Here is a 17,218-nt window from a genome sequence, read left to right as displayed (position 1 = left end):
GGAATGGGGGAGCTTCAAGTGGCTCAGTAGGACTCTTGGGAGGCTACCAGAAGGGAATGTCCCAACACGATGCTGGAGAGGCAAGGGGCGGGCCGAGACGTGGTGCTGAGGGCAGTGGGGAGCCACGGCAGGGTTTTAAACCCGGAGCAGCACAGCTCTCTTTGTATTCTGGAAAGAGCACTCTGGTTGTCCTGCGGTGGGTGGGTGCGAGGGGGTGTGACTGGGGCAGGAAGCCCTGTGAGGAGCGCAGGCTGAAGGCCCGTGGAGAACCCCAAATTCTCCCTGAAGAGAGAGGAGGGACGCTTCAGAGGCAAAACCCCCAGGACTCCACGACTGATGCGGGAGCGCGGAGTCAAAGTGCCTCTCCCCGAAGTTCTTGGCTTGGGCCGTAGGACCGGGGAGCAGCAAATGTCTCCACTGTGTGAGCCGGGTCCTGATCCTGGAGCTCTTGGAGGGACAGGTAGGCATCGGTGTTCAGGGTCAGGCAGGAGGTGGGGGCCCGGACTTGGCCTTGCCCAGGAGAGCTGGCCCAGGGGAAGCCGGCCCCCTCCCTCGGGCTGGGGACAGGCACCTCCTCTCCTGCTTCTCCCAGCGCATGCTCCAGGGGTGACTGCAAATCCACCAGGTCAGGGGCTTCCGGGCTGGGGGGCACCAGGGGCTGGGGGGTCCAGTCCCCAGGGACTCCCTCCTGCGGGGTGGGGGGCAGCCTCTCTTCACCAGCCCCAATGCCCCCCAGGGCAGTGTTCGGGGGGCCCGGGCCACCGAGGAGACTGGGAGAGAAGAGCAGCAGGTCGTCCCCAGAGGGGAGGGTGCAGTAGGCATCCTCCTCCCCTGGCGGAGGCGGCAGGGGTGGGAGGAGGGCCCCCTCTGGCACCCCGGGCCCACCCTCATCGGGCTCCTCCGTGAAGGGGTCGTAGGCAAAGTACACCTGGCAGGCCTCGATCTCCAGCGCGTCTGGGAGGTGGAAGAAAAAGTAGCCCTGGTTGGTGAAGCAGCTGGTCACCGAGTGGCCGCTGGTCTCGGTTGAGGATGACGAGCCCTTGTCCTGCTGCTGCAGAAGGAGCAGCTGCGTGGCCTTGGCGTCCCCGTCCAGCACCTCCAGTGGGGAGATCTCGGGCACTGGGCCGCTGGGGCTGAAGGAGGATGAGGGGAAGGGCGAGGAGAGCCACTTCTGCCAGGAGAAAGAGCAGAGGGAGGGTGAGTGGCCACCTCTTCCAGACTCAGCAACATCCCCTATCTCGTCCTCCTTCAGCAGTCTGCTCAGGGCTGCCCCCTCCGGGAAGCCCTCCTTGACTGTAGCCCCCACCTCTCAAACACAAACACACACACACAAACCCTGCCCACTCTTTTGGGGAACCCTCTGCATCAGCCCAGGGGTTGTGACTGTTTCCCAGCCCCAGCACAGGCCTTCCTGGCTCTCTGTAGGTGCCCAGGGGATGTCTTGGTTCAATGTGTGACTGTTTATCGAGCAGCTCCTGTGAGCCTGGTGCTGCTCTCGGTCCCGGGAACATAGCAATGGGTAGAATCCTCAGAGTGTCTGGTGGGGACCAGTGTGAGTGTGTAAACCAACCAACCACTGCTGAGGCAGAAAGGGTCCCGAAAGCACATCACGGTCACCATACAGATGCCCAGAGAGGGCCTGTGCCCTGGCCCTGATCACACAGCCAGCAGGTGGAAGAGCTGGGTCCCAGGTTCCCCACTCACACTGCCATGGAACCATCTCCAGTGGGGAGCTAATTGTCCCCCAGTTGACCACTCCCTCCTGGTGCCCTGCAACCCTCCACCGCCCACACCCTCCATCCACGGAGAAAGGAAAGCACCCATCAGAGCACTTCTCAGTTGCTCTGGAGTCCACAGAGGCCTGGCAAGGAACAGGGAGACCCGGCTTCCAGCCCTGGCGCTGGCACTCTCTAGCTGTGTGACCCTGGGCAGGTCACTGAACCTCTCTGAGCCTCAATTCCACAACATTTAGCTGCCCCTTTCCTGACTCCTCACTATGGGCCAGCAGAGAGATGTCAAAGAAGACAATGAAGGTGGAAACACCTGGCACAGGTAAAACGCAGACTACCCGGCAGAAGTGTAGGGGAGTGTTCACCCCTCAGGGCAGGGTGATGGGGCCTCAAGAGGGTGCACTTGAGAACCCCCAACAGCCTTCTGTCCTGGGAGCCCTCTGCAGCTGGACTGTGGTCCCGCCAGCACAGGGACCAGGCCCCCTGCACTCTTGTGCCCAGCACAGGGCCTAGGGGCCCAGTTGATGTTCTGCAGATGTATTAATGGACCAGAAGAGAAACATCCTGCTTCTCCATCCCTGGAGTGAGCTCCCAGGGCTGAGCCACTCGACAAAATCTACCCCCTCCCCCAAACCGGAGTTCATGTTACAGAGAAAAGGCCGAGAGAGAGGGACAGCGAGGACAGACTAAGGATGGCAGAGGGATAGCAGGCTAGGGAGGCAGCGCAAGAGCCAGGTCAGGTGTGGCTCCAACGCTAGGAGAAGCCGCGGAGGCAGGGCCAGGCAGCAGTGCTGAGCAGTGGCCAAAAGAAGCGGGCAGGCCTGGGGCCGGCACTGGTGTGCTGGGCCTCGATGGGCCGCCCTCAGAGGTGTGCGTGGTCAGGCACTTCCTGGGCCTAGGCCTCCATCCACAATGCCCTGAAGCACAGGTGGGCGGGGGGCACAGGAAGAAACTCATCCCCCTTCACATACACTGGCACACGCACTCCCAGGTCCCACAGGCTGAGCAGTGGGCCTTGCGGTCGTGGAGCCAGGGGTTCTGGGGCAGAGAGAGAGACAGCAGCTGGCCTGTCACCCACATGCAAGGGAGGGGGTGGGGTCCCTCTTGGCCAGCCCTCAGTCACATCATGCATCCCCAGAGCCTCCTCGGGATACCCCCTCCACACAGCAGGCCTGGGCCAGGCATCTAGACCTGGGGATGACCACGTGGGAAGATGGAGTGGCTTGCAACTCTCTAGAAAGGACCCCAGTCCCACCACAAAATGTCCTAAGCCCATAGAATGAGAAGGACTTCAAGGCAGAAGAGGTCTGAGGAGGCATCTAGTCCTGCCTCCAGCCGGATGGCTTGAATACCTCTGTTGATGGGGAGCTCACTACATTTAGGGCTGAAGGAGGAATTTTAAGGAGATACATTCCCCCACATCAAGAGTGCTGTAGGTAAGCTACCCCCAGTCATGGGAGTTTTCCGAAGAATTCCAGAAGGGGCTCTGATCAGCCCTGATAGAGAACACCAAAGCCAGCTCCTGACAGCTCTGGTCCAGCATGGCTTTCCAGCCCCTCAACTTTCCTCCTGGCTTCTCTCCGCCCCCACCTCACCCCTCCTCCACCAACACCAATCCAGGGAGCCTAGAGTTGGGGGTGGGGTGGTAGAAGGAGCCCCCCACATCCCGCTACCCCCTTGAAACTTCCTTCCTGAAGCATGTGTGGGCTGAGGGAGGGGAGACGACTAAACTTTAAATGGCGCTGAGTGTGCTGACATGTGGGCGTGCACTTTTAAAATGAATCTGTTTTGTAACTAGAAACGCCTAGAGGCCTTGCTAACGTCTGTGATAAGTCATGTAGCCTGGCCGGGGAGTTTCTGCACGAGCAGGGCAAGCACTAGCCCTACGGAGCAGGTCTGCACGGGGAGCGGGGTGGAGAGAACTTGCACCTGGCAAATCCTGCTCCATCCACAGCCTGGTGCCAGTAATTCTGGCTGGAGCTTCGTGAGCACTTGCTGTGTGCCAGGCAACGTCCTTGGGACCATACACATAGTAACATTATCCCCCCACCACCCATCAGTTTACAGGTGAGGAAACTGAGACACCGAGAGGTTCTAGAACTTGCCCAAGGCCACACAGCCAGGAAGTGGTGGAGCCAGGGTTAGAGCCCAGGCAGTCTGGCTCAGACGGGAGCTGCCATTCAGCCTGAGAACACCGGGGAAAGGGGCCCGTGCCCACACGCGAGGCAGCTCACTTTACATTTCTTCTTCCAAAAACCCGCTGTTCCTGCACCTCCTCCCCACCCATTCCACACCACCGCCCACCCTCTGGCCAGCCCGTGCCAGCTGCCTACTCTGTCCTCCACCGCCAGGCTCCTACCTGGAAATCTCCTCCGTGCTCGGAGCTCAGCTGGGCAAAGAACTCCGAGGGGTCTGGGATGTGACACTTCAGAACCTTCTTCAGCCTGCACAGGGCAGAGGAAGGGAGGGAAGGAGGGTGAGAAGGGAAGGGGACCGCAGTGTCCTGCCATCAGCCCCGCAGCTCTGAGGGCAGGGCGCAGAGCTGTTCATTTATTTTGTCGGTATTGATCGTGTGCCCAGTAAGGGAGGGTATTGTGCTGGGCACTGGGGACACGAGAATAGCCAACAGAGAAGGTCCCTGCTCTTAAGGAACTGACATTCTAATGGGGAGCCAGACAGCGAAGCAAGTGTGCAAGTTTCCCATTCATTGTAATGTGGAGACAGAGGGCAGGTTGCCGTGCAAGAGAAGGATGTGAGGGTGGGGGACCACGCAAGCCAGAGCGGTAGGGGACAAAGAAGACTGGAGCAGAGTGAACCAAGAGGAGGGAGGTAGGAGAGAGGCCAGATGGTGGGCCACCTAGTCAAGGCTGCCATGGACGGTGGTTCAAGCTGTGCACTGCCCAAGGGCACCTGGGGTTTTTTGGGGGGTGGGGGGGGGCAGTGGTGAATGGAGGCTGGATTCCAGCCCATGCTCTGCTTGCCAAGCTGAGTGCCCCAGTATCTGTGTGCATCTGCCTCAAGTTGTATGCCACAGCCTCAAGACCCCAGAAAACCTGGCTGCCACCCAGAGGCCCAGGCTCGGGTCCCAAACTCCTTTCTGGTCTCTGGCCACACCCACCTCCCTGCATTTTCAGTTCCTGGAATGCTCCTGCCTTGCTCCCACCCAGGATCTTTGCACAAGCTATTTCCTCCTCCTGAGATGTGTTCCCCGACCCTTCCCTGCCTGGTTCACTTCTCCTCCAGATTTCAGTGGAATCATTACTTCCTCAGGGAAGCACCCCCCCAACCCCCGGCCACCCCTTAGCTGAGGTTCCTTTCCCTGTTGTCTGCTTCCAGTACATATGGTACCTTCCTTCCTTCACCAGCCTAATCACGTGTGTCGTTATAAACGTGCATGATTGAGATATATCTGCCTTCCCCCATGGGGCTGTGGGTCCATGAAGATGGGACAACATGCCTGTGGTTGCCCTTGCGTTCCCAGCACTCAGCACCGTACCCAGCCCAGGCCCCGCAACACACAGGCGGCTGGAACGTGCACACACACATACTCAAGCCCTGGGCATGATGCTCTGGGCAGGGCTCTCGTGGGGCTCTCCCTGCCCCACTCCCCTCGGGCTGGTTCCTTGGGCTTCCATCTTTGGCGGAAAGGCCAGGTGTTAGGCGGGGGGGAGGGGGGGCTCTTGGGAGGGCAGAGGGGGCACTGGACAGTGAGAGCAGGGGGCTCAGCCCAGAGCCTGACCTGGCGGCGGGCGTCAGACAGGAGGATGAAAGACAGGGAAGGGAGCGCTCTTACCACAGCCCGTTGTACCGAAAGCTGGTCAGCAAGTAAACCAAGAGGGCGAAACCAAAAGTGCAGCTGAGACCCAACACGATGTGGCCCATCCAAGGAAGGGACAGGGTCTTCTTCCTGGTTGCTGCCGGTTGGGGGGGGGGCGCGGGGAGAGGAGAAGGGGAGGGGTTAGAGAAGTGGCCCCACCCACCCTGGCTCAATCCAGCATCCCCCACCCATGACCTTGTGCTGAGGGACAGGCCGACCTCTGACCCAAGGCCTTTACAGGGTCCCAGCTGGTCCAGCAGAACTGCTGTGTGCCCAGCCAACATGGGGCATCACGGCCGACGTGATTCATCACAGCATCCCTGCCTCGGTACCATGGTACCCACTTTACAGATGAGGAAACAGGCTAACTGGTGAAAACAGCCCACCCCTGACCTCGGCAGAAACCAAGAGTTTGAAGTTTCAGAGTGGAGAGAGTGGAAGGAGCCTCACCGGCCTCCCCACTAACTCACGAGGCCAATGGCAATCCCACCCCCTCACTGATCCCCTGTTCCCATCTGTAAAACACACCCATGTTGCCCACCCTGTGGGTCACATCAAGTGAGCTAATGATGGCCAAAGGGCTCTATACCTACACCCCAAGCCTCCCGCACCAGCCACTGCCTCCCGCCGGAGCTGCATCCCCACCCCAGCTCCCCTTCAGTACCTGCAGGCCTCGTCCTGAAGACCAGAGGCTGGCTCCAGGGGCTCCAGGCCTCGTGGTTGCCTAGCTGGGGTCTGGCCCGCACCTGAAGCTCATACAGCGTGTCTGGAGCCAGCGTCTCCAGGGAGATCCATTGCTGGTTCTGCCTGAGGGTCAGCAGTGGGGCGTCCTGGGGCAGAAACAGGGCTGTCAGACCAGAGGGGTCCCCACTGCCCACCTCACCTCCTGTGGCAGGGCTGGCCGAGACGCCGAGCAGAACAGCACCTTCCTTTCTTCCCTCCAGCCGCCTGCCCTCCACTGTCCCCTCATCCTACAGAAAGGCTGCCTGACTACCCAGTTCCTGGGCCCCAAAACTCCAGGGTCATCCTAAACGCCTCCCACATCCAAAGCCATCTGCCAATCAGCTGGTTCCTCGTCCAGAACCTGGTTCCACCTCCGGAAAATATTTCTGCACCCTCCCGCCTTCTCTCCGCTCCTTTCTCCTGCAGGTCTGAGCTCCCACCACCTCTGGGCACCATACAAGGTCGCCCTGCTTCCCCTCCCCGCCGCACCCCGTGCTCTGCTATCGTCTATTCTCCACTCGACCAGAAAGAGGGATTTCCCAAACGCCTCTCCCACCTCTGCATCACCCTTTTCGCTTTTCTTCCGGCGCCCTAGACACACAGGCCATGTCTTGCCTTTGCAATGGCTCTTTCTTCTGCTTGGAAGACCCACCCCAGATCCTCAAAAGGTCAGCTCCTGCTTGAGCCCCAGATCTCAGAAAGGCCTTCCCTGGTCACCTGAGTCTGAATTAGCCTGGCCCAGCCCTCCTCAACTGCGTTATCACATTTAATTTTCATGATAGTGTGTATCGACATCCCATAGTCTCCTGTTTCTGGGCACCAGCTGTCTGCCCCCATCCCCCATGTGAGTTTCCTGAGAGCAGGCAGCTCATCAGGCCCGCCCTCCACTCTCTCCCGGCATCTAGCACGTAGTAGGTACTCAGTGAATGTTTGTTGAGTGAGTGAGTGAGTGAGTGAGTGAGTGAGCGAATAAAGGAATGGATAAGTGAATGAGTAAGCAACCAACCCCTGTGGACTTGTTTTTGTTTGTTTGTTTTTGGCAGCACCCCTTGGGGTGTGGGACTTTATTTCCCCGACCAGGGATCGAACCCACGCCCCCTACAAGGGAAGGGCGGAGTCTTAACCACTGGACCATCAGGAAGTCCCAACTCCTGTGGACTTGGACCACACTGGATTTGAAGAGGGAAGGGTGGCTGCTCAGGGCCTCTGAAGTCTCCAGAGAGGGCAGTCGCCTGCCTCTTGGCTTTGTAAATCTTGCCTGGAATCCACCACCAGCTGGACCCCTGGGGTGTCAGGGGACACACGGAGGGAGGGGGAAGCAGGGCAGGCAGTACAGAGGAGCGGCAGGGGTTGCTTAGGGGCTTCTGCGGCTTTGCTGAGATGAAGGATGGACAGGGTGACGAGGACAGGAAGGAATCAGGGCAGGTCGGGATGGAGCTAGGTACTCACCTCCCAGCTGTGGCCCGGGGACCTTGTCCGGGCCTCAAACTCCACATTGCTTTGAATGTAGTGGGAGAACTGGGAGACATTCCAGGTTATGTTGCATCTGCGGGTCCCTATGTGGACGACTTGGAGGGAGTGGGGGGGCATCAGACGAACTGGGGACGGGAAGAGAAAAAAGGAGAGAGAAAAAGCTTGGGGGACACTGGAGGCTGATGCTGAGATGAGAAACCGTGCCGGGCTCCCACCTCCACCTTTGCACAGGCTGTTTCTCCCTCCCTGCGTTCCCTTTCCCCAGAGACTGGCAGGTCCCTGCTCAAATACCACATATTCAGAGAAGCCTTCCCCAACCACCCACCACTCTCTGTGCCCCTCACCTGTTTCATTTCTCTTCCTAGCACTTATCAACACCCAACGTATTAAATATCTACTTCTGGTCCTTTATTCATTTTCTGTCTCCCCCACCAGACTCTGAGCTCATTGATGGCAACGACTTGATTCTTTCGGGTATCCTTGGTGCCTGGAACATTACCTGGCACATGGTAGGCCCTTGATTAAATACCTGCTGAATGAATGAATCAAGGCAGCCTTTCTCTGCACTTAGAATTGATCAGAGAGTTTTACCTGGATCATCTCATTTATTTTATTTAATTCTATCTCATCAACCTTATATGATTGTAAGATTGTATGATTCTGAAGTTCAATTGTTCTAAATTTTTATGCTTCTGAGACTCTGTAGAACCACACAAATAATAATAAGCAAATGTTTACTGAGCACGTGCTAAGCAGTTTCTGTGTCTTGGCTTATAGACTCCTTACAGCAACCACGGGCAGCGGGTAACTGGTTATCCCCACTTTACAGATGAGGAAACTGAGGCTCAGACATGTTAAATGATCTGCCAGTCAGATTACACTCAATTAAGGCAGGGCTGCATGTACAACCCTGGATCTCACCCTCTGCCCCCGTCTCTTCCCTAGAGATGACCTCCAAGTTCGGGAAGGGAGGGGGGTGAAAGCTGGGGGTGGGGCAGAGCACTCAGTCGTTCAACAAACCTTCCCAGAGCACTGCCCAGATCGAGCCTGATGCTGACTATTCAGAATGGAGACACAGGGATGGCAGAAGCTCTACCCTCAGGGAAGTTCACAGCCCAATGAGGGAGACAGACCCATAATCAGGCAGCAAAGACCCAGGACATAAACACCCTGAAAGAGGTGGGGGAGTCTGGGAAGGACTCCTGGAGGAGGTGACTCTACACTGGGCCTTGAAGGGTAAGTGAGAATTTTCCGGGTGGGAAGAGCCTTCCAAGCATGGGGCTGGCGCGTGCAAGGACTCAGAGGCATGGATGGGCAAGCTGAATCTGGAGAGCTGGGCTTTGGTGTGGCAGGAATATAGGCCACGAGAGGAGGCGTGCTGGTGAGGGAAGCCAGGCCAAGTGGCCTTGAACGCCAGGCTAGCAACCCGGGACTTCATGCCAAGTTCAGCAAGCAGTGGGTTGGTCAGATGTGGGCATGGAAGCTGATGGGGAGAGACTGGAGCAGGGTGACCCCAGAGGGGGAGACAGGGAGGGAGGTGCCCACCCCTCCAACCCCCTCCCAGCCCCACCCTGGAGTCCTCTCTCACTGTTGTCAAAGGGCTTGAAATTCTGGGTCATCATCCTCCTCCACCTCTCCCCTTCGCGGCACATCACGGTCAAGTTGATGATGTCAACTATGGTCATTTTCTGAGACTGCAGGGGAAAGAGGCCAGGGATGTAGCTGCCAGCAGCTGGTGCCGGGAGGGGGAGGCTGCTGGGATGAGGATGGGGGAAGACAGGAGGGGAGACCGTGACTGCGACAAGCTGGACCCCCTCCCTGAGTCCCTCTGCCTAAGGCAGGGCTCAGCAAGCTTTCTGAAAAGGGTCAGTTAGTTAATATTTTTGACTTTGCAGGTCATGTGGTCTCTGTCACAACTATTCAACTTTGCCGTCGTTGTGTGAAAACAGCCGTGAAAAAACATGAGACCGAATGCGCTTGGCTGTGTGCCAATAAAATTTTATTTATAAAAACAAGCAGCAGGCTGGTTTTGGCCCATGGGCCATGGTAATTTGTCAATCCCTGATCCAAGTGAAGTGAGCTGCCTTGGGAGGGAGGGAGTTCCCCGTCACAAGAGGTGTGCAAGCAGGATGAGCCCCCAAGAAGGTGCAGGTCCGGACCTATGCTTGCATTATAGCTCTGAGTGTGAAAACTTCCTCTCCCCATCTCTCTCCAGCCCCGCACCCTCACTTTTCTGGAAGGAGATGGCCAGGAACCGAGCATCTCCTTTGGGCAGGCTCTGTTCAGGTACCTTAGGCGCTTCTCTGGCTGAAGCTCACAGCTTTCCATCCACACATTGCAGGTAAGAAACCTGAGGCTGGGACTGGTTAGGGGCCTTGCCCCAAATCACGCAACCAGTCAGCAGGGGAGCCTGGATGCAAACTCAGGCCTCTGCATCCAGAGCCCCACAGAGACTGTAGCCCTGGCCAAGTGAACAGCTCACAGCGGCCTCCTCCCTGTGCGGAGGGCAGCTCTGCAGCCCTGCAGGAGGAGGGTCTGGTGCAGGCTCTGTTAGCATCTGCATTCTGGGGTCCGGGGTGGTGTTTTCAGGCCCAGGACCCCGGGCACAGCCCCTCTGACCTGCCGCAGGGCCCACTGTGAGTAAACCTTGAACTTGATCATCAGATTTCCTGGAGCGGAGAGCAACTGCTTTGACCCCACCCCGAGGACCCTGCCCCAGCCGTCTACCAGCTGCTGTGGGGGCCAGATTTTCCCAGATAATAATAGTATCATCACATTATTACAGTAAGTCCCCTACATAGGAACGAGTTCCGTTCCGAGAGCACGTTCGTAAGTCCAATTTGTTCGTTAAGTCCAACAAAGTTAGCCTAGGTAGCCAAGTAACACAGTCGGCTATATTCCACGGCTTTTATGCTTGCTCCCACCAGGCATCCCGGGCTTGAAAGAAAGACACTGCACTACTGTCCTCTATACAGTCCTGGACAGTAAAGTGCATAAAGCACAACCACTGGTAGAGGATACATGCACGTGACAATGTATGCCAGACACGTGAACTAACTTACACGATTGGACATGCAAATGCACACACGCACCTTTGAAAGTTTGCAGCTTGAAGCTTTGTATGTAGGGGACTTACTGTATTATTATTAATGTAATTGTCGTTGTTACAAAGATGCCAACAATACATTCTGCTGAGCGCTGACCCTGTGCCAGGCACTCTACTAAGCACTTCATGTATATTATCTCATTTAATTCTCTCAGTACCCAATGAGACGAGCACAATTACTATTCTCATCTTACAGGTGAGGAGACTGAAGCGCAGAGAGGCCGAGGGACTTGCCTAAGGCCACACAGCTAGATGGGGCCAGGATCTGAAGCCAGACCATCTGCAGAGCTCCAGGGGACGGGCACAGCAATCTGGTTCGAGGGGCTCTGCCTTTATCAGCTACACTGTGTCATGTGAGCTCATCTCCACATTCTCCTGCTCCTGGAGAATGTGAAGAACCTGATAAGGGTTGGAAAATGTGGTCTGGGCATCCCTGGTGCCCACCGCTGCCAAGAAGGGTTTGCCAGACAATAATCTGATGCACACAGCCTCCTGCTCTTTGAGAGGCAGCCTAGTGCAAGGTTGAAAGGCCCAGGCTGGGGGTCTCACAGACCCGGGTTCAATCCCAGCTCTGCCTCTCCCTGGCTATGTGACTTGGGCAGGGGCCTCACCTCTCTGAGCCTCAGTTTCCTCATTGGTAAGAAGGGGACAGTGCTGGTACCCACGCACAGTCATAAGGATCCCCTGGCAATCGTGTCAAGTGCATGTTCTGTTCTGGGTGGCATTCGCTTGATCCTCAGAACAACCCTACCGGGTAAGGATCGTTATTATTCCCTTTTACAGAAGGGGTAACTGGGACTCAGAAGATGCTCAACGTCACCCAGCTGGTATACGATGGAGCCAGGGATGGAACCCGGACCGTCCAGCTCTGCGATGCACACTGTTAACCCCACCCCACCCTGTACTTGCCCAGACCTCGGGAGGAGTCGGATATGGAGGTTATTATGACTAGTAGGTGCTCTCCCCACTTGATAAAGAACACAGGAGTGTCACAGGCTCCACAAAGCACGGGGGACACAGCAGGAGCAGAGGCAGAGTGGCAGATGCCTCACGTACCTCAGATCCCTCGACCCCCACGTCAGGCCTCTGTTCTCCTTGGATGCCACCTCCCTCCTTCTGCCTCTTCAGCCCCAGAAGCCTGCTCTACCGCAGCCCCTGGCCACTGGGCTTGCTGGGCTCCAGCTCCTCCCCGGGAAGGACGCCCCTCTGCACCCACCGGCCCCCTGGCCTCTCCCCTCAGCTACGGCTACTCACATCTGGGGGTCCTAGGATGAGGTTACATGCCCAGGATCCCGGGTTCACTGGGAACAGCTCACAGGATTCGTTCCACTGCCTTTCAAGACAAAAGAACCCTCTTAGAAGAAAAAGACGGACCCACCCCCCGCACCCAGAGCTGGCCCTTGGGAGAGTCCCCATGCAGCGTTGCTGGTCTGTGCCCGGGCTCTATGCCAACCCCCAGGTGCCCACCTCCCTTCGTGAGCATCTTTTCCTGCCTCTTCATCCCAGCCAGGCCTCACGGCGGCTAAAGTGATCTAGAAACAAACCAGTTCAGGACACACGGCCTTCCCCGCCTAAAGCCCTTCAAAGTCTCCCCATAGGGCTCAGGGTGAAGATGATCCTTGATGGGGCCTTCAGAGCCTCTTGGAATCACCATCCACCTGGGAGCCAAGACCAAACGCCAAAGCCACCTCTGCTGGCTGCCACCAGGGTGTTTGGATCACGGTGACACTTCACCACCTCCCTCCCAGTCTCCAGTTTCCCCAGCCACTCCCCAGTTCCCTGTCTCCACAGCTGCCCTAGGCATCTGTCAAAATCCCAGGTTACTCAATAAGTTTGGGGATCCCCCTTCTGCCCCTTTGCCTCTAACACTGAGTCCAGCCTCGGCATAGCAGGTGAGCAGCCAAATGTGCCCAAACTACCTTGTCTGGCTCATGCCCAGCCCCTCCACTGCAGCCTGGACTGCACGCCCCACTGCCACTCAGGCTCCAGGAGTCTAAATATCCGACCCACACGTTCTTCCAGACTCCTGTGGCACCAAGAGTCTGTGGGTCCTATTAGTCCAAGATTCTCAAAGTGCAGAGTTCTTGGGGTCTGAGAGCTAGGATTTCAATAGCCTAAAAGTCAGTGACTATCAGCTCTCACCTCCCTGAGATTCTGTACATTTGTCTGCCGACCCCACACACACCTTTTATCTGGCTGGGCGTGGATGTGGCAGGTCGCGACCTGCAGCCCCCCATCCCGGCTCCAGGCACAGGAGATATTGGCTCTCGAATCGTAGAAGCAAGTGAGCTCAGAAGCACCTGCTGGTAGCGTGAGGCGTGCGTGGCTGGCTGCAGGGCGCCCGTAGGCCTCCGGGGCTCGCCCGGCACTCCTGCACCTACCAGGTGAGCAAGTAGTCAATCCTGGCAGGCGGAGAAGGGGTTCGTGAATCCATCTGGGAGAGGACAAAACTGAGCCCCATAGCCTGCAGTGACCCCCAGACAGGCCGAGGCCGGGCAGGGACAAGAAGACAGTGTCTTCCTGAGGCTTGGAGGGTCACGTGGGTGCGGTGCGGGCAGGTGGAGGGCTGCGGGAGAAGGCGGACACCTGGTCTCTGGTCCCACTGCCCCCCTTCCCCGCCACCTCCTGCCCCAGCGGATGGAGCTTCTGCCAAGAAGCAGGGGTCCTGGAAGATGTTCTAGAAGGGCCTTGGCCTCCTCCCTGAGGGAAAGCACAGCGGTTCATATGCCAGGGTCCTCACCGTTCACCGATGTAGATGCCCGAGGGATGGCCAGGGGCCAGAGGACAAGGAGGGACAGACACCAGGACAGAGCAGGAGCCGCCATCACAGCCACGGGTGGGAGCTGGGGAAGGGAGCCCTGGATGGAGAAAGCAGGGGAGAGAGCACGAGTGAGCACCCAGCCACGTCCTCCCCTGCCCAAGAGACCGGCTGGGCCCTGTCCTCTCAAGGTGCACCCCTCTGCTCCCCACCATGCCAGCCTCAGGGCCTTCGTATCTGTTGGTCCCTCTATCCCACACATGTTCTTTCCTTCCCTTTTGAGATTCTGGGACCCATGTTGTCATTGCTGAAAGGACTCTCAGAGCAGGCCCAAGCCCTTGTTCAAAAGTTGGGGAAACTGAGTCCCAGAAAGAGGAAAGATTTGCTTACGTCCACATAGGGAGGCCAGCTCAGAGCTGGAATTAGAACCCACCTCCTCTCTACCTGGCTGCTCCCTTAACCACACCAAAGCTATTTGTCAAGAGGTTCCTCTATGCTGGGCTGTATGTTAAACTCTTTAACTGCAGCAATAAGAGCACCTACTGGAGATACACTCATTACCCCCATTTTCAGATGAGAAACTGAGGCACAGAGAGGTGAAGCAGATTACCCAGGATCACACAGCAGATAAGAGGCAGCTGTGCATCTGAGCCAGGGTAGACTGCCTGCAGCCCAATAAACGTGTGCTGACTGCCTCACAACAATACCTCACAGCAATACTTGTGGAGGGAGTGGGGTGGGGGGTAGGGACTGAACCTGTGAACACCCACCCTGCGCCAGGCGCTTCCCGTACACCAGCTTATCTAATCTGCCCAGCAACAGGGGTTGGGTGCATGCATTGTCCCCTTACACAGATGAGGAGACCAAGGCTCCAAGCCATTAACCCGCCCAAGGTCACATCGCAGAAGAGGCAGAGCTGGGATTCCGTCCCCGCGCTCCACCCCAAAGCCCATTCCCTCACATGGTTCTGCCCTGCCCAGACCGTGTCCCAGGCGCCGGCCCCAGAGGTAAGGCCCACAATATCCATCCACACCCTGGGGAGTCAGGGACCGACAGGGGCATGGCCGACCAGTGGGCATCTGGCCTGTGTGTGGAAAGGAGCCCAGAGAAGTACCCGGGGGCACCTCCTTGCCCATCCCACTATCCCCACAGGGCAACACTCCCGGAGCGGACCTGGTTGCCTCTTTCTTTGGACCCTCCAACCCCCTATAGCAAAGGGCGCAGGGTTGGGACCCCATAGGGCGCAGAGCCCAGGCAAGGGGCTCCAGCAAGACCCCTGTGCCCCTTACTCATCGATCATGGTCCTGGGGAGGGGCCCTGTGGATCCCCTGGAGGGTGTCACCTGGGGCCGGACCCTCGCCAGCAGGGCCAGCCAGGACCAGGACAGGATCTGGCACAGAGCCTCAGGGTGAGAGGAGGAGGGTGGAGGCAAAGGTGTTCAGGATCACAGGAAGGTCAGGGCCAAACCACAGCCCCAGCCGAAGCAAGTCGGGCAAAAGTAGCATCATCTAGAATGAGCTCCCCTCCACCTAGAGCCGAAAGGGTGCCGCAGCGAGCCCCAAGAGGGCAAAGTGCAAGGAGGATGCAGGGGGAAGGGTGAGGAGGGCTTCTAGCAGGCCCCAAGGCTGCTCCCTCCTGCAGAGGAGGAAACCGAGTCTCAGGTAGGTTAAGGAACCTGCTCAAGGTCACAGAGCAAGGAAGAGGCCCAGCCTCAGGGAGGGCAAGTGGGACCTCTGAGTCCCCAGTGCCTTCCATCCTGGATTCTCATGCACACCCACGCACGTGTGCCCTGCCCTTTGTGACTGCAAAGCCGATCACACTTAGTGACTCATTAGGTACCCAGCACAGCCCTGAGAGTGTGTGTTGTCATCCTTATTTGATAGACACCAAGACTAATGCTCAGTCCCAAGGGATGGGACTCAAACCCAGGTCGTCTGATGTCAAGTTAGAAGAAGAGAATAACAATGGTGATGATGGTGATAATGGTGACGGTAATGATATGGTGGTGATGGTGATAATGACGATAGTGGTGATAATGACTAATACTCAGCCCTCACGCTGCCCAGGCACTGCCATTAGCACTTTGCAGATATTACCTCATTTAAAGTTCACAGCAACCCCATGAGTAGGTACCATTATGACTCCTTTTATCAGATGAGAAGACTGAGGTACTCGTTAAGCCTCTTGGAGTAAAGCTGGGATTTGAACTCAGTCAGTTGCAGTCTGAGGCTCTGCCAGGGCTGACATCATGGGATGTAGGCTACAGGGCGGCTGGGGGAGGACATGAGGCACAAGCTCGGTAGCCGGAGACACGTCCTACCTGACCTCTGACCTTGATGGACCCCGTCTCCCCTCATCCTCTCTGGCCAAACCCCCCACCACAGGGCTCCCTCTTGCTGTTTAAGTCTGGGGGTGCCTCCCCAGCTGGGCGTGGGATGCTGGCTGTGGGGGAAGCAGGGGGACCCTTGGGGATGGCTTCGCCTCTCAGGTGCTCCAAACAGAGTTAAGCGTGGGAGGTCTCGGCCCCCAGGAGTGGAGGGAGAGCCTGACCCGCAGGGAGCCCCAGAGATGGAGTCCCATCCCCTCCGGAAGCACCTGGAGGGCCTACTGACCTGACCGGTCACACAGCCAAGTAAGGGACAGAGCTGAACTTGAACCCAGGGGTCCGGCCTCCAGCCAAGGGCTCCCAGAAACCTCGCAGCACACTCACTTCATAGCCAGGTCTCAGAGGCATCCGTCCCTCTCTTTTCCCCTCGCCCCACAGCCTCCTAAGGTATCCTTTACACAGGGGCGCCTCCCCGGTGTAGGCCGCATCTCTCCCACCCACATCCCACACCTTCCTCTGGGCACCCAGCACATCTGAGTCTCAGCTGGCCTTGCCCCTCCCAGGACTCCCACCTCTTTCCCCACCCCTCTGGGTTGGGGGGCCCAGCACGGGGTCTGGGGAAGCCCACATCCCAAAGTAGCCCCCGGCCTCCCATGGGGAGAGCTGGGAGGGAGGGAAAGCCTAGGACCAGGGGCCAGCTTTTCCTCAAGCCTGAGCCATGAGAGCAGGGCCTGCCTTGTCACCGGGGGATTCTAAGGTAAGGTTGGGGGTGAGGGCTGGCAGATGGGAGTTCAGGCAGAAACTTCTGGAGAATCTGAGTCAGAGCTGAAAGTCATCCCCGTGATCTTCACCTCCAGCCCCCTGGCTGGTGGCAGGGGCCAGGAGGGAGCCCCGGGTACCTGGGGACTGGGCAGGGGCAGGGTAAGGGCAAGGTGAGACTTTACCTAGCTGGGACATGGGGCTGCGGCGTGCTCTCTCTGCTTCTCTCCACTGCTGGGACTGCAGCCATCTCCCCAGGGCCCAGCTCCGGCTCCCTCGGCCCAGGTAGTAGACGGCTGATGGGGCCAGCCACCAGAGACTAAAACCCCAGGGCCAGCCCACTTCCTGTGCAGAGGATGGAGGGGGCAAGGCCCGGGGTGGGGAGGCGGGGGAGATCTGGCTGGTTAGAAAGCCTGAAACTCCTGTGGCACCAGGGGCCAGATAAAGATCTCCCTCCTCCGCTGGGGGCGGTGAGGGAATGGGGGAGTCGGGGGGGGGGGCACCGGGCCTATTGCGGCAGGGGGGG

General features: G+C 57.9%; 1 protein-coding gene across 1 annotated transcript; it reads right to left on the bottom strand.

The window, feature by feature from the left end:
* Positions 1 to 352: 352 nt before the first annotated feature.
* Positions 353 to 13,674, bottom strand: IL2RB (interleukin 2 receptor subunit beta). The gene is made up of 9 exons (XM_007454111.1): positions 13,590 to 13,674; positions 13,035 to 13,149; positions 12,104 to 12,182; positions 9,332 to 9,437; positions 7,720 to 7,868; positions 6,212 to 6,377; positions 5,524 to 5,644; positions 4,090 to 4,174; positions 353 to 1,171 (listed from the first exon to the last, which is right to left on the bottom strand). The coding sequence occupies exons 1-9, from the start codon at positions 13,672 to 13,674 to the stop codon at positions 353 to 355; spliced, it is 1,725 nt and encodes a 574-aa protein (XP_007454173.1).
* Between the last annotated feature and the right edge of the window lie 3,544 nt (positions 13,675 to 17,218).

Source organism: Lipotes vexillifer, unplaced genomic scaffold, assembly GCF_000442215.2.
Source record: "Lipotes vexillifer unplaced genomic scaffold, Lipotes_vexillifer_v1.1 scaffold382, whole genome shotgun sequence".
NCBI classification, from domain to species: Eukaryota; Metazoa; Chordata; class Mammalia; order Artiodactyla; family Lipotidae; genus Lipotes; species Lipotes vexillifer.
This window is presented reverse-complemented; position numbering and strand designations above follow the sequence as displayed.